Consider the following 25,325-nt stretch of genomic DNA (forward strand, 5'->3'; position numbering starts at 1 on the left):
AGGCCTATATTTGGGACAGGCTTTTAATTTTTTCACACAAAACTGGTGCTCAGCAAAGATGGGAACACAATCAAATTGTTTATTTAATCCAGTATTGAAAACTAGTTGTTTCAAAATTAGGCTTCAGATAATATATCAAGTATGAAACATTAATTTGATCTAGCTCTGACAGACAATGCATCACAGTAAGAGAGAGTAACGCCTCTCAAGGATTACAGCATCCGGCGTAGACACAACCTCACTTTATCCCACTAAAACAATCCTCACAACTTGGATTAATTTTCACGAAATACCCGTTTGATTCTTTTGATCTGAGGACCCATACAGACTAAAGGAATATGAATAACTTACGAGGTAATTGTGGAACGGACACATAATTTGTGGAAGCCAACAATCTGGTTTAAGACATCTTTCTACTAAAAAAAAAGAACTGCTTAACAACCAGATCAGGCCTCTAAGTCAGACAGTCCTCTAAGTAATTGAAGTTTTATATTAGTTGAACTCTACCCAAACTATGCTCAGGGGTTGGAGGCCTTTGTTTCTTTGTTGTCTACTTTTTGTTAATTTGTAACAAGGAACTGTGAACAATACTGTCCCAGCCATCTTTGGGTAACAGTATTGTCTCAACTGTCCTGGTGAGAGCAGACACACTTCAGACTGCTGTACCTGCTACCAATAAAATTTAACAGTTAACAGTAGCATCAACTGATAGGCCAGAAAATCAGCTTTCCAATGATGTGGGGGGTTTTTTTTATGTGGCATAGCTAAAAACAGTATGGTAGAAGACGTACACGATGTAATTTTTAAAACTGTAAATAAAATGTGAGGATTAATCAGGTCTCCACTTTGAGGTTCAAAGTGAAAAGTGTGTGGCTGTGTGTGGTGAGAATGAGGAGTGGCACAGGCAAAGCTGCTTTCTAACTTCCTAAAAAGGCACCGTCCCAACTGTCCCCTCTCCTCTATTCCAATAAACAAACAGAGTAAAATCATTTTAAATTATGTCTTTATACATTGTAATGAAGTCAGTTGCTTCCTCAATGCAAAAAGTCTGATTTTAGTGACGACTCGCACAGATTTTCTGGGTTTAAACCACTAGAGGGCGCCAAACGGCACTTTCTGTATCAATACTGCAGGTTGATGTGAATCCATGACAAGCAGCAGGGAAATGTACAAATATCACAAGCTAAGAAAGTATCTACGCGTAGAAAAGCACATAAATGCATAAAGTGTGATAAAAGGAAATATGTGCACAATTACACAATACATTTATTGTAACAATACCTACAATGGCTCCGGTATGATCGCAAAACTTTCTTTATCTTCAAACTGCCATCTTATTAAATAAAACAAGCTTTTTTTCCTATCTTATGTAAGCTTGACAGCCACGTTCTCTTTTTGTGCAGCACATACAGAGACACGTGGATTTTAGCAACTGCGCAAAGAAATAAAGAAATATTAAAAACCACATTTATGATTACAAATAAAGAGATAAAACACTGAGTATTTGCTGCCAGGCAAATCACTGGAGGACAATATCTTCAGCAGTTAAAAGGGCACATTTTGTGGTTACAAACAAGTCAATAAATAAGGCCATCTTACAGTAATAATTTAACATCACTAACAGTATGGCCACAGTTAACTTAACACTAGTTTAACAGTTTAAGGAATGGTCTTCTTCTCTAAGTGCAGCGGGCCACAGATTCACAGTGTGTGACCTACATCAGTGCAGACAGCCAGCTGCCTTTCAAGCATCTGTTTCTCTACCAAGTCCTCAACTCTGCCGACTTCCACTTCATCAACATCGTCCATAAAACTGGACCAATCTGTGGCCCCGTCTGCACGTTCCATGGGCTCTGGTTGGCTGGCAGGGTGAACGGAGGCGGAGTCGTCATGGGTGGTGGTCACGCAGTTGCAGCTGTCACAGATGCCGAAGCGTCTTAGTCCTGGCGAAACGCTGGATCCAGTGAAGGTTCGCCTGCAGCTCTTACATGACACTGGCCAGTAATGCCTATGGACCTGTCAGAGATGAACACAGTGAGAGACAACATGATGTGAATCAGGTTGCACAGGCCAAATTAACTTTTAGATCTCATAGTTGAAGAATAATAATATAGGAGCAAAAATATTTACTGCCTTTTGTAACAAAAGCTACCTTCAACTTTCACCCTAAAGTTTCCCTCTGCTTTCACTCCTAACCCGTTTGGTTTCAGTTAAAACAAACTCAGGTCCATTTGCCTGGACAGCACTGTACATTTGGGCTGCTGTGAACGCTGGTGCAGACCAAACAACCAAACTGAGACCACTTAAACACGAAGGTCTCGGTCCGCTTCCAAACATATGCTGGTGCGGTTTGTTTGTGGTGTGAAAGCAAAGTGACCAACCACAGGATTTATGAGAGCAGATACGTGATTTTGGCAGGATTTCAAAACTAAACTACTAATAAATCCATCTGCGAAATTAGTTCACAACTCTATCCTATAATTTAATTCATGCATATCATTTGGTAACCATGGTAACATGTGTGCATGTAAGGGCTGTGAGGCTGCTGTCCTGCTGGCACAACATGATACAACACTAGGTTGATTATCTTGCAGTCAAGCTGAGTTCTTACACTGAGGGCATGACTGCGAAGGTGCTCCTGTCTTGTGAACCTCTTGCCGCACATAGGACAGGGGAACGGCCTCTCTCCTGTATGGCAGCGGATGTGTCTCTTCATGATTCCCTTCTGCTTGGCAGTGTATGGGCAGAACGGGCACTTGTGGAGTTTCACTGGCACTACCAAACCATCACCTGCAGGGGGAGACAGAGGCCAACAGTTCAGATTTACATCAGTAGGAAAGCACTGCAAACTCTTTTTCTTTATAATCTACTGAATGCAACATGGTATTATTTTCGAGATGTTTAATTTAAGGCTACAGGGAAACATATGTCACACTCTGCCAAATACCCGTGTCTTCTCCGAGCCAGTCAGACTGGATCTCCATGATAGATGATCCCACAAACCCTAATCCTTCATCCATTCGGCCTCCTCCCGTGCTGCTACCTAGTCCTTGGTTAAAGCGCTGCCCCACTCTTTCCCCCAGAGGACTGGGGCCTTCACCTCTGGCCAGCATCTCCATCAGGTGCCTTGCATTAAAGGATGGGCTGTATCCCAAGGGAGAGCGCTCATTGGAGGGAGAGGGAGGAAGTAGTCTGCTATGATGAGGGTTATGGAGAGATGGCCCAGGAAATGAGGCTAGGTCTTTGGTGTCAGGGGATTCCATGAGCTCCTCATCGGGGTCATACTCTATCTTGGGGTTCACTAACTCCGGGGTCAAAGCAGATGATGAAGAGGATGAGAGGTTAGTCTGATCCATGTGTCCCTTTTGTCCTTCATTACCAGTTGCAAATTCCCCCCTGGAATGGTAGTCGTTTTCCATGTCCCTGCCGGTGCCTGGAGTTGTGGTGACAGGTATGGACAAGGGGGTTCTAGCCGAGGTAACAGACTCCGGGCCTAAACCCGACCCTCTGTCTGCCTCTGCAGCTTGCGAATGAGGCTCCGCAGCCCCTGTGCCACTGGAGATTGTTGCAGCCGGAGTGCCGCTGTCTGCAGGACCCATCGCTCCATCCTGTGCCTGGTTCTCCTTCTCTGTGTTCCTCTCCTTGTCTTTGTTGCATATTTCCAAAGATGAGCGGATGTATCCCTTACAGAAGTTTACCAGATCAGTCATCTGCAGGTAGCTGCCTGCTGACATCACCTCAATGACATTGCTTCTGTTCAGGGCCAAGCGGCCAGAGTAAAGGAAGTCCAGGATAATCGAGAAGGCATCGGCTGTCACAATGTCCAACGATGCTGTGCTGTAGCGCTGTCCACTATCCTGAAAATAGACAGTACATATCTTAGCAGGTACACTGGATGCCCTTCTTTGACAAGATCAGCAATGTATGGCCAGCAAGAACAATGAAGAATCAGCTGTCACATTAACAAATCAGACCAAACCTCCAAACCACTTTGCTTCCAAAATCCACCACGAGGAAGCCATTTTTCTTACTCTCTTTATCAGTGCTTTCTTAGAAAGTGAGCTGCATTTTTGGAACATTTTAAGGCATTAAATTAATGATTGATAACAAATAGCAAACTTTTTCTTTTTACTATGAGTATGTAACGCAGCTATGCGTACAAATTACATTCTGTTGCATCGTCGTCACATTGTGCCTTGCAATTTGACAATCTTGCTCATATATCTGTTGTAGTCTGTGGTGCAAAATTTCGTGTTAAAAAAAAACGTAAGTGATGACTTAATGTTATCACTCAATCATGAGTTTAAACAAAACACCATTCACTGAGCTCACCAGAGACAGGCGTCATGCTGGAGAGAGCTCTGCTGCTGTTACTTTGAAATATATGTAGTTTTAACTTTTAAGTAAGAACTGCATTTATTGTAAATACATGTGCATTTCTCTGCCATTGTAACTTTCATAGTTATATCTTTTTGTTATTGGTTATCGTAATGAGTATTTTGCTCACTTAAGCAATTCCCACTCCTGTCTATTTCATAGGTCATGTGCTGCAATCCGTCATTACAGCTTCTGACAACTGTCAATGAGTTTTCAACTGCCTGTCCATGAGTTGTCATCTGTCTGCAGCTCAGCCAATGTGCCTATTTTCCACTGTACAGAGAACTGTGGGTCAGAATAGCCATAAAAAGCACGCTGGCCTGCAAAGTGCAAAACATGATCAGATGCAGTAGGACATCCTGGCATTTATGGCATACTGCATTTGACATATATGTACACAAAAGTGCACATTAGGCAGCACTGATATGAGGTATTCTCACCTGCAGATAGTGAACAAGAAGAGCCCGGAAATAGCCGCTCCCAGCAAACAAGACATTACGATGGGCCTTGAAGACACGGCCTTCGACGAGGATGCTGCAGTCACAGAAGAAGTCCCGCTTACGCTGCTCATTGAGCTCAAACAGCAGTTTGGGCATGTAGCAAGGCACTTCCATGTCTACACCTCGGTGAGCCCTGCCAGGGAGAGGGAAGAGAGAGACAGTCAGTTCAGTGAGTGTCAATTTAAAGGGGGGAAACAGCAAAATGATAAAGATGAACTTTTTGGTTGTGTAATGTCAAGACATTTGATTTAAAATGTACTACATATTCAATGAGCTTTTGTGACACTTGACTTTTGAATTTGTCTGTTTAGAAGACAATTCTCCACTGACTTAGAGTACACCAATGTAATTATTACAGTGTTAAGTCAAAGTGGGTGTAAGGGGAAGTGGGAAACCCCCATCAGCAACTTCACTTGATAAGCTACTAGTCACTGGGTGTGTGTACAGTTTTATTCACTGCGTTTAGGCGGCGTTTAATACCTTAAAAGACAACTAGTCTTAAACACATAAATATTAAACCAGACACACGTTTGACAGAGGAAATAAAAATAGAAGAGAACAGTTAGATAGCTCTAACGTCACTTTATGTTTGCCTACAAGCTAACTTGTGTTGCTAGCGCCGACTAGCCAACTGGTGATACTTTATCAAACAAAACGGAAGCATTACGACACAGACTGAACTTTACGAAGCTTAGTGATACACACGTAAAATAAAATGACATATAATACGGTCTCACCTGTATAATTACGCGACTGGAAGTGGGAAAACCCGTCTCATAACACAAAGACAGAGATTAGCAGCGTTTATTGTTCCGTGTCCACATAACTACTTCCGCTTTCAGATTCAGTGACGTTTCCAATGAACCAATCAGTGACCGACGATGGAGTGACGTTGCAGGTACAGCTCCAGCATTTACTGTGAGCCTAAATGTGGGTTTACTTGAAAAATAGCTTATTAGAGGGGATAGAAATTGATTTGTAAACCCAGCAAACATTGGTAAAGGTACAATTAGATAGACAAACTTATAAGATTAAATTAATTTGCATGTATGTTCTTTGTATAGTGTAATATGACAATGGGACTCTCAGGAATATCAGAATTATCAAGCGGTGAGATCAAATGCTTTTGCACAACATGCAGATTTCATGTGTAAATTGAATAGTTTAAACTGACTTATAACACTGTGCTTAGGGCGGCACGGTGGTGTGGTGGTTAGCGCTCTCGCCTCACAGCAATCGATCCCGGGCGTGGGAGCCCTTCTGTGCGGAGTTTGCATGTTCTCCCCGTGTCAGCGTGGGTTCTCTCCGGGCACTCCGGCTTCCTCCCACAGTCCAAAGACATGCAGATTGGGGACTAGGTTAATTGGTAACTCTAAATTGTCCATAGGTGTGAACGTGAGCATGAATGGTTGTCTGTCTCCATGTGTCAGCCCTGCGATAGTCTGGCGACCTGTCCATGGTGTACCCCGCCTCTCGCCCGATGTCAGCTGGGATAGGCTCCAGCCCCCCCGCGTCCCTCAAGAGGATGAAGCGGTTAGAAGATGAATGAATGAATGAATAACACTGTGCTTTTATAGGTTATTATACTAATTAATTAAGTTTTCAACAAAAATATTTTTCAGGATTATTTAAGTTTTTAAATCAGTATATTATCGACTTGTCTGTAGCCTACTCTTTGAGATCATGGTACATGGCAGTACTGATCGTACACCAGCTTGGTTGATAGAGCTCTTTCTCTTCATGTGTTCAATATTAAATAAACATCACAGTGTCAGCCTGCATTTGCTGCGGAAGCTTTAGTGTGGTTAGTCCTGTCTCGTGCTATGGATGCTCTTGTGTCCTGGGGTGGCTGTAGCTCAGTTGATAGTCGCAAGACACTGCATCATATACTGGATCTGAGACATTATGTTCCACTCAGCTGTGATCAATAATAAAAAATGACCGTCTCTAAAAAAGGGATAGAAATGTACAGCTTTATTCCCCAAAAACCTTCAGTTGACTCCCATACTGACAGGTCTCCAGCAGGAGTTAACAAAAAATGAAAGTTGCATCACATAGACAGGTCACTTTGTTTATTTGACAAGAGAGTAAAGATCCAGTGTGTAAGATTTAGGGGGATTTAGTTGCATCTAGCAGTGAGGATTGCAGATTGCAACCGGGTGAAACTTCTCCAGGTTAGATTTTCTTTAGTGTTCATAGCTTGGGAAGTTTTAATTTCTCTTTATGTTTGTCTTACCTGAATTTTTCTTCCCATTCAGACCAAAACATTTCATCATTGAGCAGTTAACAATATACATGTGTCTTAACCCCCCTTTGATAAATGGTTTTTGACAACTGAATATTTTCTCTTCTTCAACTTCTAAGAAGCCTGGGTTATGTCTTGCCTTTTTCCATTGCATAAATTAATTGATAGTGATGATGACGATGATGAGGGTGATGATGTTGTGTGGAGGAACCTCAAAGCGTCACCCTCCCTCTCATACTAGGCCCAGCATGCGGCTGCACGGCCGCAGGCGGCTCGCGCCTGCCCACATTGTCTGCTCAAGAATACTTGTTTATTTGCTTTCCATTTCGGAGAGAAAATAATTCCTTTTTTTATTTTCGGACACGGCAGAGGGTAAACAAGTAGTTCCTTCAGCACTGCGCCACACCCTCTCAGCACAATCCACAGCTCTTAGATGTGTTTTTTTACACTGATGGGTGCCGACTGAGCAACTTATTTGTTTCAGATATTTTCCCATGGCAAACAGGGCGAATACAAAGGCTTCGTGGTGGCCTGGAGAAACCACAGGGTAGGCGTACATGAGCCTCCATACTCACCCTCTTTTGAAAATGAAATTTATGGCACCTCATAAAAGTTCTATTCACGCTTATACGCACTAAATATAAACTGGTATAAAGCATCAGGGTTTGACTCAGTCCTTGTAAACTTGACCTGATGGAGCATTGTGTCCGGCTGAAGGCAGGCCAGCCGTCAGTTGACCCAGCTGCCCAGCCCTAACGCGGGTCTATCCCAGAGCAAAGCTGAATCGGGTTGAACTTTGAGGTAGCTGACCTTCTTCTCGCTCTGACTCAGGGAAACACAAGGCCTTTGTTTTGGTCATTTGTTGACATATGGGCAGGAAACTCCCTCTCCACAGAACTTTCACAGCCAAGCAGTCACACTGGAGTTTCTACAATACCGTCCTATCTGTGTGGCAGTTGAATGCTGGTTTACACCCATCAACCCCTTAGGAACAAATAATATTCATGATTTATGACTGGGTTTTGCCTGTGATTATGATGCCACATGATTTACAGATCTAAGCTCAGTCTAAAAAGTAAATAGATGTAGCGATGACTGTTATGTAAGGCTGCATCCAGATTTGGGACCTCACTCATTGTGTGTGTTAGCCACTGTGAGACCCACGGCTGGCACCGAGGGCTCCAGCAGCACCCCTCTGGGTCCCTGTGGTCTGCGCCTCAGCACATAACAGCCACTTAGGCCGGCATTTTCCCAGGCTGAGACAACACACCACGGTGGCAGCGCGAGCCACAGAGAGAGCCTGATTAAAGAGTAGGGACAATGGAGGGAGAGAGACCGTGGTGGCATTTTCCATCTCCGCCGCTGTCTCCTGGGGGGACCAAGTATGTGCCGTGAAACGTTTGAATTATCCCAGAATCTCTGGAATTCAGACAGAGGCACCGCGGAGAGGACCCTCGACCGGGGATCAAAGAGCTTTGAGAGGAGTGTGGTGGACTGGTGGTGAAGTCGAGTACATAGGGGAGTATGAGTGTGTGGATGTGTGTGTGTGCGTGTGCTTGTGTGTTTCGGAGAACTGACTGAAAAGATAAAGACGATGTTTGAATCTGAATCATATTTTCTTTTATGGCTACATGTCTTAAGATGTTTTCAAAAAAAGCCATGTTCGACTTCTGAGGAGGCAGTGATCATTGAGCAATGAAATACAGGCATGTGGTGTGTGTGTGTGTGTGTGTGTGTGTGTGTGTTGCTGTCCTTTTATCCCTCATGGGATCAAGATAATGCAATCACAGCCAATCATTGAGAGTCTAATACAGCGGGCGCCCCTCTTTAGTTTGGAGACGCCACTCTCCTCTGTGGTGGCAGAGGAAGAGGAAGAGAAAAGCGAGAGGGGGAAACCTCGTCCTTCTCTTTTTGTCTATCTCTCTCTGTAATTATCACTTAATGTTCTTCGGTGATCTGGAGACGTCTGTCTCTTGCTCAGTCCTTTCTTCCCTCGCTGGAGAGGAAATGTATCACAGTCTGAAATAAATCTGCCAGCCTTTTTATTATTGTATATTTAGCACCAGAACAGAGTAGTAAATGGAGCCGTCCCAGACCACGAGCTTCCGGTAGCACAGAGCCTCAGCGCTGGTTGGCTGTCTTTGCCACAGCCAAGTCCAAAGATCAAAGCCTCCTGTACTATATACAGTTAGCTAGTCGTCCTCAAGCATTGACCTCAAGCAAGTCTTCATGTCTGAGAAAGACAGCATGTGTTTGTGCATGAGCCACATGCAGAGTGTATAGAATTAGTTCACTGCGCAAGTATGCTTTTCAGCAAGGCAGTTTTGCACCGACATCTGTTGTGTGTACTTAACTGTGTGTGTGTGTCTGTCTGTCTGCATCCATATATCTCTGTGCTATAAGTGCTGTGTCATTGTATTGTCATGTGTTTGTTTGATGTCAAAAATGTCAGCATTTGTGTTCACATAAAAACAAAATGTGGAAAGTGGAGGCCTGGGAAGATGTCTCATGGCAGTCAACCAGATGCCTCAACGAGAGCATCAGATAGGCCTGTGATCTGATATATTTGTGATTCCCAAACACAAGAGCAAAGGTTTCATTGCAATATTGAAGAGGTGGGGGCACATATAAAATGGTGCATTCTGCCAGAGCGCCAAACACTTGATTTTTTTTTTATGCACCAATCTGCGTCAATTTATGGTGTAACTGTCTTTAATCATGCCAGTGTGAACTACATGTGTGATTTGATTTCTAAGATGCATCCACATATTTGTGCTAAGGAGGGAAAAAGACAGCCAAAGAGGATTACGCACTGGTGTGGTGGTGATCTTTGGAAAATTTACGATAATCAAAGCTGCTCATTAAAGTCACTTGGGTGTGACTTCTGGAGCTTAAGCCCGAATGTTTTTTCAAAAGCCCCGGATCGTTTGGGTTTTTAAAATACCTTCAACTTTGTGTCATTTCCCCTCGGTCTCTCTGACTTCACCAGGAAATCAATGGAGCTATACTTCTCTAGTAATGATGTTTGATGATGTATGCCAAATTCCTGCCCTACCTACGTTCTGTGACTTAAAATAGTAACATCAGGCAATTTTTGCCCTTTTTGGGGGGCAGGAGTGAAATTTTGGCACACTCAACATTTGTTTTGTTTTGGTTTCAGAATGATGAGTGTGGTCATATGCCTACAAAGTTGCGTGGTGATCGGTGAAGCCCTTGAGATGACAACACCTACATCCACCTTTATGTGATGAGCCACGCCTACCTTTGTGTGATGAGCCACGCCCTCCGCAATATTCATTGCCTTATAGAAGCTCAGTTTTAGTAAGTTTTCCAACTTTTGCCGAGAGGGAACTTTAGATATTGGTCCCTAGATTATGTTCACCGAGATTCATGCAGATCAGTCAAACTTCCTAGGGAGAGATTGATTTTAAGTGTTTTTCAAAAAATTCAAAATGGCGGAAAATCTATATAACCAGAAGTCATGGGTTCTTGAGACAAATTTGTTCCTCATGAGGAGAGGCATCTCCGTGCAAAGTTTCATGTCTCTACGACATACGGGGCATGACATATGCCCATTCAAAGTTTGCAATTTCAATCAGTTGCTATAGCGCCCCCCTTTGGCCAATTGATGTAATATTGCTTCATTCACATCCTCCCATGACCCTCTACCACTGTGCCAAATTTCACATGGATTGACCAAGACAGACAGAGGTTTTGTCAGTAAGATAATAGGATGTAGGTGTTGTTTATTAAATAGCGATGATGTGAAGGTGATGAAGGAGACTCCGCTAACACCGTCTTGCTTGTATATAGAAAGGTTTACTACATAGGCTCTACAGGATGTTTTTGTTTTTCCTTGGCAACTCTTTTTCCTAAATGATGTACAGATTTTTAGGCTTTCTATTATCTCAAATGGCTTGAAAAACAGTGCATGTAGCTGCTCCAAATAGGAAAAAAATCTTCCTGGGGGAGCATGTGCCCCGACCCCTTTCAGTTTGGGCTGAGCCCCGAGTGTTTCCAATGTCTGGCTCTGCCTCTGGTCGTAGCAGAAATGCAAACTTGACCAAAGCTACCGAAACTTACTCCAATACAGCAATACAAAGTATGTAATTAAGATAGTTATTAGCAGATTTAGTTTGGCATCATTAAAGAAAAAAACAATTATATGTTCAGTGCACCCTTTATGTTAGTTCCAGTCATTTTAATTAGCCTGTAAAAGCATCTATCACAACCAATAAAAGTGGTACCAGTGGTGTGCAGGATATGGAAATGATGTTTGTTATCATCCTTGCTCCATCAAAGTCTTCCTCTGTCTCGCTGCACACTCACTCTTATCCCCTTCTGGGAACGCTAAAAATTGCCCAGCAGTGCAGTGGCGGCAGGTTTTTATGCTGGTTTTTAGGGGCTTATGCCGCCTCTTCCAAGCTGCCGTCGGGACAAGGTGTCAGCTGGATGCCGCCCTGATAAGGCCGTAATCTGAGGTGTAAAGTTATAGGAGGGATTTGGGGAAGTGAGAGGCTGTCAGAGAACAGCAGCCAAGGGTGTCTGGGGCGGCGTAAAACTGGGATGGAGCACCATCTCCTGGGTTTGTGGCTCGGTGAGTGCTCTGCTAAACCACCCTGGTATCCAGTTAATCCAGATCTTTGAATCTCAAGATGACCACGCAGCAGATGTTTTCCCTTTTGAATATATCACTGTCACCATTTCCTTTAGACACTGACAGAAATAGAAAGCTGATAGAGGGATTAAGCATCACATAACTCAGTGCAATAAAAATTAGTCTCCTCCATAAACTTGAATGATAGTCAGCTTCCAAGTCAAAACGCCTGAGTGAAAACTAGTTTTACAGTGGCTAATATTAGCTGAGTCTTAAAACCCTCAGTGATCAAATGAGGCACAGTTGCATGCATGGTTGAGGGGACACGGTGGATTAGCCTTGAACTCTTTCATTTTTCACTTTCCCCTTTTTCTCCTCCTCTTTCTCTGCGGCTCATAAAAGATTGCGTCCTGTGTGTGATGTGGCGGAGGAGTGCAGTCAGAATGAACTGATTACGGACGAGGGCCGGCGTGCCTTTGAGTCATGGCACAGAGCGACATTCTTCAAGCACTTAAAAATAGTAACAGTTGCCTTTTTTTAAGTTTGTTTTTCTCATCGGAGGACTTTGGGGCATCCTCTGCTGGCTTTTTGGGAGACTGGAATCATAACCAGATTCCTCTTCACCCCCCCCCCCACCCCCGTGTCTTTCATTTTGTTATTGGGAGTTTGTTTAATCTTGTGAAGAAAATTGGTTTAGCGTGGGAAAGGCAGAATTCTTTTGGGGAAAGGTTTTGTTGTTTTAGTGTTGTGCGCATTGTTTTTTTTTTTCAGTGCAGGAAGAAAAAGTGCCAGTTTGTGCCAAAACCTCATGAAGTATAGATAAAAAGGAGCTGAGTGAGAGGGAGGCCGCAACACCACGACAAAGATATGGGCTGTCTAAGCAAAGAGCTTTACAAATGACGATCTCCAGGGGGAAAAAGGGGGAGACAACATAAGGGAGGAAGGGAGTGGAAGAGGAGGAGGGAGGAAAAGAGGAGAAACAAATGTGGATGGATTGGTGGGAGGGGGAGGAGGAGGAGGAAGATGGGTATTGGGGGTAAATAACGCAGAGCAGTGAGGAGGAGGGGGGGGGGGACATTCTCCCTTGCCCACATTAAAGACATAAAAAAGAAAACAAACAGAAAAACATGTCTGACATAAAGAGGCTGGTTTCCGCGGCGACAGCACAATGGCTGCCTGTGGCTCTCGGGGCCCTCGCCGTCCCGTCTGGGGCCCGGCACCAGCGAAAGTCACCGCAGTCACAGGGCCCATCAGTGTGTGTGTGAGTGTGTGTGTGTGTGTGTGTGTGTGTGTGTGTGTGTGTGTGTGTGTGTGTGTGTGTGTGTGAAACATGGTGAATGTCATCACAGGCCTAGTGCTGTGGGAACCGCCATGAAAGGGACCCCACTCGGAAGCCACAAAAGTTCCTTTCTGCTTCTTCTCTCCGGCTTTTAGCCTCTTTATTTATCTGTGTGTAGGGGAGCCGGATGAGGAGGGAGGACTCACTCTCTCTCTCTGTTCTCTCTCTGCGTCTCTTGCTCTCTGACAGGCAGCATGACCCATCGCCGCAGCCCTCCTGCCCTCTCGACACCTCAAATCACAGCAGCCACTATCTCAAACATATATACTGACTGTGTCTAACCCTGCTTCTCTGGGGGTTTATTCACACCTCATATTAGCTCAGTCAGATCATAAACAACACAACGGCCTCTTAGGAACACCCTATAGGAACAAACGTGGCGTTCCCAGGAATGCCTCATGTATCCAGGTTATGCCGAGTGAATCGTGGAGACGGCCAGACAGGCTGTGCCACAGGTCCCAGGCATTCCTTATGTGTCTGAAGGGCAGATAATTCCCTCATGGGTCCAGCCTAGACAGTGCCAAGCTACTCCGGTGCCAGTTCCCATGCCAATCCAATCTTGACCCCAGTGACTGAGCACCCAGCCACAGGCCGATTACTATGAAGGCCTCATACCAATAAGAAATCTACTGATTTTTTTGGGTGTATGTCAATAGCACTTGCATACAGCAGGGCACCATGCAGGGCTCCTTTGACCACAATTGGCCTTTCATATATTCTTGGCAGGGGTTCCAGACTGTGAACAAACATTTGCTTTTGACTAATGCTGTTTGATCAGAGAAGTTATTTTGAGGTACCTTGTTATTTGAAAGATATAATTGCAAACACCACCATTCTAATTAACATCTCTCCATATTTTTAACGATTAAAGCCGGGGTTATAAAATGCCTCACGATTACCAAAAACAAACAACAAACCTTTGACTAAAAGCATTTAAATGAAAATTTTAATCAAAGACAAGCTGAATTGTTAAAGAATACGACTTTAGTGGCTCACCATCGAGGCTTTGCTCCATCATGCCATGGCTTTTTTAAAATTTTGTATTTCCTCCTGCATCATTAGAAACACAGTTGTGATTTCAGCACAAATACAGGAGTAGGCTATAATGATTGCAAAAAGTTTTAAAAAACTATTTTAAAAAATGCTTTATGGTCAACAAACCAATGACCAATGACAGCGCACATGATGTATTGGCCCAGCTATTTTTTTTAAGAGTTAAAGCAATGGTTATAAAATGCTTCACACAAAAACAAAACTGCATTTCAGTGGATATTTAAATCAAAGACAAGCAAGAATTTGTTAGACAACAATAATTCAGTGGCTCGCCATTTAGGCTTTGCCCCCTTGTGTCATTTTTTTTTTTTTAAATTTTTGTATTTCCTCTTTATCATCATCATAATTGCATCAGTGATTTCAACACAAATACAGGAGAATAATGTAGGAAATAAAAAATAATATATTTCAAAAGATAGTTTATGGTCTAAATGTGATATATGAGATGTGTGCCCAGTTTCAGCACTTTGAGCTTTCAACCAGCGTGTCTCTGAATGATGTATCATATTTTGTGACAGACATGAAATGCACTGAAAAGACTGTCTCTTTGTATCTTTTTGATGTTTAATGGTTTTACTTATTTCCCCCCTTAAGCTGTATTCCTCTGAGCGTCCTTTACACAGGAGTCACTACATTTAAGGGAAATAACACTGCTGAAAGTTAGTTTTCTGTTGCTGAAAAACAGAGTGCAAATAATCAAAGTCAACCACGCAGTGAGACATATCTGACTAGTTATTCAGTTTGACATGAATGCAGCGGAAAAAGTCACAAACAAAATATCTTGCTGAGCTGGTTCCATCTCACAGACTTTCAAACAATAGCAATAGTCATGCATCAGAAGCAATAATTGCAGCTGAGTGTTTGTGCCTTATAAATTGTGGGCATGCACTGTCCACATTCGTGTGAAGCAGTTGCGTGTGTGCGTGTGCTTGTATGAATCAGTTGTGCGTATGTCCCTGAGCGTTCACACGTTCATATTGGAGTTGCGCATGTGTGCGTGTGTGTGCAAATTGTAAAAGTATGAGCTTGTTAATTTCAATAAGGGACGTCGCCTTGTTGTGGTTTGGAGGGATGGGAGGGAGAGGACTTGAAGTGGCCGACCAAGATCGCCAGAAATCTCCCAGAATTCCATCCCACCATCCTGTGCCAGCTCTCTGCCTCTTATGTTTCCTCGCCATCACAATCCTCACACACCCCCACCATGAAACTATTTTCATAATTAACTTATTTATTTATTTATTCATTCATCTTCTTAATTACTTTCCACTTCGTGCCTGCTTTTATGCATCTTGCCTCATCATCCTGGAACAACTGGGACTGCACAAAAGATGAGTGAAACCAGAGTGATTTAATTTTTTTTTTAAAAACAACAACAAAGAAACATGAAAGACTGGTGATACAGAGACGAAAGTTATTCTTTGAAGAGAAGGGTGGGTGGGTGATAAAAATAACAACAGAGAAGAGACTGAAGCCTGACTTCATAGATGTCTCTTTTCTCGCAGACTCTTTCTTCCCTGATGCTGAAATGAGATCCAGATCTGAATTAAGGAATGATTGGTAATGAAAGGATATGTGGAGGGGGGAGGGGGTGGTTCGGAGGGTGGGAGAGAAAGAGGGATTTCTCTTTTCTGTTGGTCCTGACTCATACTCACCACACTTTAAGCCCCCTGGTGATGGTCACACTGATTACTGACACTTGGGATATTGCAAACACACGCACATGCACATGTTTTAACTTAGTTTATTACTTTTACACGTATGATATGATAAAATGCAGGCGGGCAGGGCTCAGTTACATCTACTGCAAGAGAAATAAACAGAAAAACAAAGCTGCTGAAAGCCACATCATCTTGAAAGAGACAAAGAAAAGGAAACATCTGGAGTAAGAGAAATAAGAAAATATATACCTGATTTTTTAAGAGTGTTTTGCAACTTACAGGATCAAATTAAGGACATAAAAGGGCTTCACTTGTTCAAAAAACATGCACAAAGATCTCGTTCTCCTGCATTGTAGTATGTTTAAACTAACACACCCTTCCAGTCTGCCAGGCAGGAAGAGACACACTCAGCTGGGCATTGTGTGGAAGGGGGCATGCCACTTGGCCTCTCTCCGTCTTTCACACACACATATGCACACACCGCTGGGTCAGTCAGGCATTGCTCCCAACAACGGGCGCCTGGGCCTCGTGTTTCCATGGCAATCTGTACCAGCAATCTTCCCACGGTGGCAGCGGAACCGAGCGCTAAGGGCTGCAAGGAATTGCGTGTGTGAGTGTGTGTATGTGTGTGTGAGTGTACAGAGAGCGCTATCTTGTCCAGTGAAGAGCCCAGATGTTCAGACACTCACTGGGCTGATTCCTCTCTTGACCCCTGTACTTGCCCTCATCTCTGCACACTGACACACACACATGTTTGGAAGAGGCTGGGCATAACATTTACTTAAAGGTCTGTGAGTGAGCTCCAAATTCTCGCTCTTTCAACTGGCAGGATTTTTTTAATGTCCTGATTTTGGGAAGAAAACAAAAACACTGCTAAATCTGTGTCAAAAGTCACATTATTGGGTTGGATTGTTATTGGGTTATAGTGTGACTTTTGTTTTTGTTTTCAAGAGTCAGTTTGTCTGTGAAAACTGAAGTGTATCTTGAAAACAGACAAAAATTGTAACAGTCAGAAGTTGACATGATGTCCCAGTGCGTCAACTGCCAACGCATAGAAACACTTTAGAAAGTTAACATAACATGGGTTGAAGTACTCCCTAAAATGTTATGGATAAACATTTAAAGTAGTTTGTTAACGTTACATAATCTATAGATGGTTGAATTAGTTAGCTGCATGCAATACATTAACGGAATAGTTAAGTAAATGTAAACAATAAACAGTTGAAATTGTTATCTAAAAGTCATGGATAACGCTATTTGTAGTTAGCTAAAAGTAAGTAATGCTCATCTGATAAGGCTGTGGGGGAAGAGACTGAGATTTAAAGCCAATTTGACATAGTGGCCAAACTATGAAATTACAGCTTCTGGATGTGTCACATGATGCTACTGGGCCAAGCAAGACTTTTTCCCATAGACTTATATTGTGAGAGACGTGCGTAAATCAGTGATACATTTTCTTTAGCATCACAACCCCCACAAAGTGACTCATTTCACTATTGGGACGAGATCCATTCGGTCCAATGACATTTTGAAAGTCTGGAAGAGCTGCCCATGAATTCATTTTTTATCCCCATTTAGGTTAGCAGAGGGTTAAACTGTAAGTTAGCCGCTTTGGCGATGAAATCTCTGGCGCGCTTACTCTACGGGATGCGTAGGATCCACGTTATTTTACATCAGGGAAGTCAAACGTTTTTGGCCTCATGCGTCACTGTACAAATTCCTAGGAATTAACAGGGCCCCGCCTCCAACACTGTGTCCAGCTCTCTCTATGGTACAGACTGATCAGGATTTAAGTTATAAATGATTTTACATCTTAGTAAACAGCATTAAAGCAATATGAAGTATTGTTAAAGGATAGAAGAAAAAGGATTTCTTCATATTGTGGTTGATTACTGACAGCTGCATAGGGTCATGGGTGACCCGTCTGTCTACCCATCACTGCAGTATTGTTCTCTCTCTGCTGTTTGTCCCTCACACTCACTCCCAAAAAGTAGTTCAATGACTCCATTCTTTGAGTCACCTGTTCGATTGTGTGAGAGTCAAGCTTTATGCACTGTCACACACTCCCCTGTGGATGATGGAGTGCTTTCACAGTCCATCATTCCCACACTCCTCACCTCTCTCCTTCCCTCCCTCACGCTGCCATTGTTCTACAAAAGCAGTGTAATTAAAGGAGCATAAATAGAAAGAAAGGAGGATAGAAAGAGGGAAGGAAGGAAGGAGAGCAGGATGAGATTGGAGGCTAATTGACTGAGGATGACTGAGCAAAGGGGTGGAAAGATGGGGCTCGGCGGGGTGGGGAGGGAGGGAAGGAGGGTGACAAGCTGAGGAAGGCCAGATTAAAGGCAGGGAGGAGGGACAGGGAGAAGAGGCGGGGGAGCCAAAACTGGCAACCCTGCCCCAACTGCCAAAGTCCTATTTTGTCATTGGGTGGCTGTGACAGAGAGAGGGAGCCAGGAGAGAAATAACAGAGAGAGCGAGCGAGAGACTATGATTGGATGCCAGTGATAGAGTAAAAGACTAAGGCAGCTTGTGAATTTTCTTAGTTGTCATGGGCCCTTGGGGGTCGATCGAGTGACACCGCTGACTCACAGAGGAGACGACAGAAGACACATGAAGAAACAACAACAAAAAACACAAGTGACAAGAAGTAACTAAGGACAACAAGGCTTTTATAAGTACCAGCGCAGGAGGAACAGACAGTGAGGGGCACACAGGGTGAGTGCTTCTTCCACAGGGGAGACTGTCTTCAGCGTTTTGCCTCCACACAGCAGAGAGAGCAGTCGACAGGATCACCCAAATACATCATCTGTCATCTACCCGTCAGTCTAGCCAGTGAGGAAGGGGCACAGACATGAAGAGACCACACGACTACAGCTCCCCAGACTCGGACACAGACGAGTTTATTGACGTGGGACAAGAAGACAGCTATTGGTGAGCATCCACCAACCACACCTGAGGTTGTCAAACATGCCCTCAAATCACACTTTAAAGGGAAATTACATACAGCTGAAATTAGAAGCTGAAAACAAATTTACTCTGAACGTACTTGGCTGTAAACTGTGGGCTTTACAAGCATTTTGACACCAAAATGCTGTCACGCATGGAATTGCAGACAAGTTGAAAAACTGCAGGAAAGGTTTTGGTTTTTAAGTCTCAGAGGCGGATGTTGTTCATAAAGCAATGATGTTAAAAAAAGGTTACTCCTACTTTCAAAAGTTTTCTGCATTCAGCTCCAACATTATTTCTATTTCCTTTTTCTGAAAATATATTTCAGAAAATTGCCTTCCAAAAAAGCTGAGCTGTCATTTTAAAGTTGATATTCAGGCCTCTGGCAGCAAATCTCCCATCATCACCAAAATATATATTCACTGCATTCCCCTGTAAATGAAACAGCAACATGTTTGCTTCTTTTACTTGTCCATGTGAGTAAATACAGAAGTTGGTAATCATCACTGCATGCATGACATGCGATAAATATAGATTAAAATAACGGCTGACGTCTTTAGCGAGATTTTCTGATACTGTATCGTTTGAAAATAAATCCACTTCATATAGAAAATATCTTCAGAACAAATACATAGATTCATAGATTCACAATTTATTCACCAAATATTTTTAATTTTGTAAATAACTGTAAATTACTGTAATGTGGCAATATTAAGTTTTCAGTCCTTTCCAGTTCAGGAACTCTGATGTCGCATAAAGCAGAAAAACAGAACTGTCAAATTAAGACGAGGCAACAGAGACGAGGGACAACTCCCCACGAACTGAAGAGTTCGTAGCATTTTGTAGGAAAATTTGAGGCACGTGTGTGCAAGTGAGTACTGTGAAATTATTTTTAGTATATTTAAGTATATGACATACAAACATTTTGCTGTATTTAAGATTTAATTCACTTTAAAAAAACTGAAATTTTAAAAGAATAAAATAAGATTATTAATTTCAGTTTTGTAGTATTAAGGTTATATATGCAGGAAATGTGTGTGTCACAAATTCACACAGTTAATAATAGTTTTTTTCATTATACATATACATATAGTTAAATATATGGAGTTATATGAAAAACTAAAATTATTTTTGTTTGATTGAAAAAAATATCCTTTAAAACTTTAAATGCAAATGTGACCTACAATGCCGAGCCCTGTAACTGCAGCCTATTATGTGTAACTTATTTCAGTAGTGCAGAAGAATATCTGATAAGCATTAAAATGACTCCAAACACTGCACACACTCTTCACAAGTCATCGTACCATTTTGCTTTTTAGGCAAATTAATCAAATTCCTCTTCTGGAAATGCAGAAATGTGGATTAAAGAAAGCATTCATCGGAGTGTATCTGTAACAGTGCATCAACAACATATAAAAACAGATTCACAGCAACTCTGGTTACATCACGAGAACCAAGCGAGCCAGCAACACTAAAGACGGTTTGGATAAATCAAATTGCCATGTGACGTGCAAACAGAAGAGTGCCGCCTTTTTAAGTCAGCCCCATCAAACATAAACCTAAACAAAAACACACAGCTAAATTGGCAGCCCTCATGTTAAAATCTAATAGAAACGCAGCGAGTCTTTGGTGGGGCAGTTTGAAGGGAACTCCAAGCTGTCAGGCTCTTTCAGGCCCTGTAAGATGAGAGTTCACAAACAAACACAATCCATATTGAGTGACTGTACTCAGGAGGAGCAGATCCCATGCTGCATGCTGGAGCCCCATGCGAGCGAGAGCATCGCCCCAAGGCTATATAATCATCTTTCTAAAAGTGCTTTCGCTCAGATGGAAAGGAGAACAGCATGTCATTTCACTGAGACTAATGTCCAGAAACGCATTAAACCAAAAACAATCTCGTCTTCCCTCCTCTCCCGGGCACTTCTATGCTGCTCTGTGCCCAAAAAGCAAATTAGATTGAAGGGAGCTGATGTGCCATCCTGCCTCTGTGTCATATTAAGAAGAGTAATAATAACAATATGCAGTGGAATCAAAGTTAACATGTTTCTCTCTGTGCCAATGCCATCCCTCTCTTTCTTATTTCTCTCTCCCTCTATCTCCATGGTACAGCCCAGTCACTGGGTCCATGTCTCCTGGCAGCGCCTCGCAGATTCTGGCCCGAAAGAAGAGAAGAGGGGTGAGTGGATTACTGCCTTGGATCTTAATCTTTTTAGTCCTGTCGTTCTGGTTGGCCCTGACTGTCCCTCTGCTTTTCCTGCTGTCTAGATCATAGAGAAGAGGCGCAGAGACCGGATCAACCACAGCCTGTCAGAGCTCAGGAGGCTGGTGCCCAGTGCTTTTGAGAAGCAGGTGACTGCTCGTAAATCCACAATTGATTACTACTTAAACAACAGAAAGCAGCTTCATAAAATCTGATGAGTAAAATGTTGCTCTTTTCACCTGCAGGGTTCATCCAAGCTGGAGAAAGCGGAAATCCTGCAGATGACCGTGGATCACCTCAAACTCCTGCATGCCATGGGGGGAAAAGGTGAGACTGCTGAGTTTGTTGCTTGCAAAACAATTCCCTTTGTCGGAATAATGCTGGAAAACTGTTTTGGACAAGAGATAAAGCACACAGCATGCACAGTTATATTTTTTATGACTAACCGCATTCCATGAGTATTATTCATTGTATGACTAAGCTCTCATTTTTTCTCTCAGGTTACTTTGATGCGAGGGCTCTGGCAGTTGACTACAGGACCTTGGGCTTTAGAGAGTGCGTTGGAGAGGTGGTGCGGTACCTCAGCTCCCTTGATGGGGAGTCGCCAGACCCTATTGGAGCCCGCCTTGTCTCCCACCTTTCCCACTGTGCAAGTGAGCTAGACCCCCTTCTCCTGCAGTCGCCCCCAGCCTCCGCCCTGCCTTTTCCTCCCTGGCCGTGGGCGTCCTTCCCTCAAATCTCCCCCACCTCACCGGCCTCCTCCTCACCTTCGTTCCCCAGTGGGCGAAGGGATCTGGCCTTGCTGGGGAGCTATCCGCCGCCCGCCTCCCTCCGCCTCGGCCCCCTGGCTGGCTGCCAGCAGGGTGTACCACCGCTTCTTGCGCCCACAGCTCTGGCCACAGTCCACAGGTTGCCCTCCCTCGCAGCGTCCCCGGCCCTAGCCCCATCCAGACCCACTCAGCCGTCCCCTCACAGCGCGACCAGGGCCTCGCCTCTTCCCCTCCCCACCCCTTCCTCTTCCTCTCCTTCTACCTCCTCCTCCTCCTCTTCTACTTCATCATCTTCTGCCCCACTGCAAGTCTCTTTCAGGCCCTTCGCACCTCTGGGGTCTCCCACAGCCCAGCGCAGGGGCTTGAGCGGACCGGCCAAGTCGGCCCAGGGATGGGGGACTGAGATCGGAGCTTTCTGAGCTCTGGTTTTCCAAATGAACTCTGTACAGTGTACATGGAGCTCCCATGTGCACCATGTAGCAAATATGAAACTGTTGGAGAGAGACGTATTGAACCTTTGATGACTGTCTTTGGTTTTGAGGGACTCTAAAAGCCATATCAGACTGTGGGTGAAGTTTCAGATAATCACAAACAATCATATATAATGGAGCAATGAAGGAATGTGAAAGAATACAGGATATGAATAAAATTGAAGATCTTGTTTGACAAATACACACGTACACAGTGCCCAACAGAGCCATATATAAAATGCTCAACAGTGATGTTGAGTCTTTACTGATCTTTTAACTGTGATGTTTGGTTTTTTTTTCTAAAACATTTATACATTTGATTACATTTTCCAGTCTGAAGAATGTTTGACAAAAATATCTATAAAGACTAAGTGCCTTTACCTTTGTCCATGTTTTCCTCTGTGTGTTTTTTCTGACTGTAAAATCAAATGGCAATACATACTTATCTTACCTATCTGCTATCAATACAAATGGAACAGGAATGGCAGAAAGTTACATGTTACCCACTTATCCTTATTAGCCATGTCTGCAAACACTGCCTGCATGTTCTCCAGCCGTAACCCCCTCTGTATCTAAGCTGTCTCCAGTGATGGCTGATGGGAGCTGTGGTCTTGTGGCTGCAGAGGATAAACATGGTGGGAGCTGGTGATGTTTTTGGGATGCCGCGGCGAGGCAAACAGACCCATCACTTTGCCCTCTAATTGGCAGTCCCCTGTAATTAACTTTACCCTCATATCAGTCTATGTATCTTCCTCTCCTCTGCTGTCTCTCTGCCATTCTTTCTCTCCAATCTTGTGGTACACCAGCGGATATCTTCTCTCCCTGTTTGTCTGCGCCACTGTCTCCTCAACAATGGACAGACAGTAAAGACGAGGGCGAGAGGGAGGGATGGAGAGACCGAGAGAGGGGAAAACAAAGAAAAAGATCTGAAGGGCTGTGGTTGGGTGACTGATTTGGCGTAGACGTTCAATAACAGGGTGGGAGGGAGGCAGGAGACGGGGTTAAGGAGAGATGAGAGGGATTGTGAAGGTTTAAGAGGACAGGAAGAGAAATGGTGTGAATCACCGAGAGTCAGCCAGGACATAGAGGGTGAGCGAGAAACCCTCTAAACAATGATGAATGACAGTTGCAAGGAGTTGTTTCTCAAGAAGATCAGCATAATTGTGTCGTGCTTCACCAAAACGGCTCCGCGGGGATGAGAGAGCAGAGAAGAGCCCTGTGTGTGTTTACTGCTGGAGAACGCTTTGATCTACTTCAGGATGCAATGTCTGTGGTCTGTGGTCCAAAAATGTGTGTGTTCCGCAAAGTGCATATTGTTTATTTGAGTGAGTGTGCTAGTGTGTGCTTAGGCCAGTCTCATGTGCTCGCTGCCCCATGTGTGAGTGTGTGTGTTTGTGCCTCGCTTAGTGTTTTGTTTATGTGGTGTTGTGTGCACACACGTCTTGTATGTGTATGTGTGTGTGTGTGTGTGTGTGTGTAATGTGAGTCTTCAGGGCTGGCGTCAGGACTGAACCGCGGTGGCGGCGTGGCTCTCGTGCGAGGCCGGCCGGCGGTCGGACGGACGGTACGGTGGTGGAATGTTTGTGGAGGGTGCATGTGTGCACACACACAGGCACACAGACGACACACAAACATAGACACACACAGGCTGGCTGGCACTATTCTAGCCTCTGAGTGGAGGAGCCAGAGTCACCACCACAGCTTCCAGGAAGGACAACCACAGTCACACTGCACTGGGTTTCCCACGGGGGAGGGGAGGCTGGAGGGAGAAGAGAGGAAGGAGGGGAGGGAACGATGGAGAAAGAAGGAGGGAAGTGTGCGCGTGTGTGAGTGTGTACGTGAGACGAGGGTGTGCGGCGCAGACCGACGTTGCGGTTCAAGCTGAGAGAGGAAAAGATGCAGGGAGGAGGCAGAAATAAGAGAAAAAAGTGTCTGAAATCAGGAAGTGAGAGAGATTTCTCTTCTGATGTGTAAATAAACTTATTCATGCAGCAGTGCTGAACCTTTTACTGGATCACACATAACTCAAGTTATACAGTTTCTGTCTGTCTGTGTGTTTCTAGAGCCATGTTCACACAGTTCCTCAGGGAGAATCCAGACACAACATTGGCCAGTTTGGTAACTTTAGGAGGAGAGTGCATGGCGATGAAATGCTTGAGATGGCAAATGCGCCTCGAACATAAAATAAACAGCATCGTTTATTATGTGTCATGATCAATTCTGTGTTTCTGTTTGATAATATTTAAGTTTGCTTGTGCATTGTTGCATGCATGCAAATGGCACAGACATTCCTGCTACCAAACCATGAAAAACACTTAGTGTCATACATGAAGAACTGGCAGTTGGGATCCTCAGTACATGTCCTTTGGCACGCCTTTGCACCTTTCGTCAGCAATTCAGCAAGGTCAGAACCCCAGAAATCTACTCCAGTCTCTAATCCAGTCTGTTAGCAGAGAGGTACAGGGATAGACTGCTGCTAGTGGCCAAACTACACAACCCAAGAGTGTACGCAGCTTGCAAGATGCTTCACTGACCAATGAGCTTTATTATAAGAGTTTGTGTACCTGTGTCATACTGTTGAGTTATATGTATTTTGTGTGAGAATCCGCACACTAAACCATCCTTTGCCTCAGCCTTTGGCACCGGCATGCTGAATTTAAGATGGCACTTGTATCTACAGACAGAAGAAATAATACTGGTACGCACGCCATCATCGCACCCTGTTAATTACTAATTCTAAACTGGTGTTAGAGTCAACAGGTGTCAGTCGTCTACTGAGCTGTGACTTGCAAAAGTTAACCAACACAATTCAGAGTAAATAAACTACATTTCTGTGGATCACTGTGAAGGGTTTGAGCTTAAAGGACCAGTGTACAGTATACGATTTAGGCAGATTTAGTGGCATCTAGCCAGGGCTGTTTCAAGACACTCTGGGGGCCCCAGGCAAGAGGCACCTTGCAAAATAAAATAAATAAATGAGAAAAATGTGAACAGCTCATTTCTCCTCTGACACATCACATACCTGTGTGCCGCCACGGCTCGGCTATTCAGGTATTTCTGGGCAGTCATGAAATCATTCATTCATTCATTCATTCATTTTCTGACCGCTTCATCCTCTTGAGGGTCGCGGGGGGGCTGGAGCCTATCCCAGCTGACATCGGGCGAGA

At 43.9% G+C, this 25,325-nt stretch overlaps 2 protein-coding genes across 2 annotated transcripts; one reads left to right on the forward strand and one right to left on the reverse strand.

Moving 5' to 3' along the window:
- Positions 1-13: 13 nt before the first annotated feature.
- On the reverse strand, positions 14-5,725 carry zbtb8b (zinc finger and BTB domain containing 8B). The gene is made up of 5 exons (XM_049603122.1): positions 5,615-5,725; positions 4,818-5,010; positions 2,948-3,857; positions 2,612-2,790; positions 14-2,016 (listed from the first exon to the last, which is right to left on the reverse strand). The coding sequence occupies exons 2-5, from the start codon at positions 4,989-4,991 to the stop codon at positions 1,702-1,704; spliced, it is 1,578 nt and encodes a 525-aa protein (XP_049459079.1). The 5' UTR covers positions 4,992-5,010; positions 5,615-5,725; the 3' UTR covers positions 14-1,701.
- heyl (hes related family bHLH transcription factor with YRPW motif like) lies at positions 5,034-22,380 on the forward strand. Its single transcript, XM_049603123.1, has 6 exons — positions 5,034-5,046; positions 18,316-18,703; positions 20,828-20,894; positions 20,984-21,067; positions 21,164-21,245; positions 21,419-22,380. The coding sequence occupies exons 2-6, from the start codon at positions 18,624-18,626 to the stop codon at positions 22,105-22,107; spliced, it is 1,002 nt and encodes a 333-aa protein (XP_049459080.1). The 5' UTR covers positions 5,034-5,046; positions 18,316-18,623; the 3' UTR covers positions 22,108-22,380.
- The last annotated feature ends 2,945 nt before the right edge of the window (positions 22,381-25,325 follow it).

This window comes from Epinephelus fuscoguttatus, linkage group LG17 (genome assembly GCF_011397635.1).
Source record: "Epinephelus fuscoguttatus linkage group LG17, E.fuscoguttatus.final_Chr_v1".
In the NCBI taxonomy this organism is placed as follows: Eukaryota; Metazoa; Chordata; class Actinopteri; order Perciformes; family Serranidae; genus Epinephelus; species Epinephelus fuscoguttatus.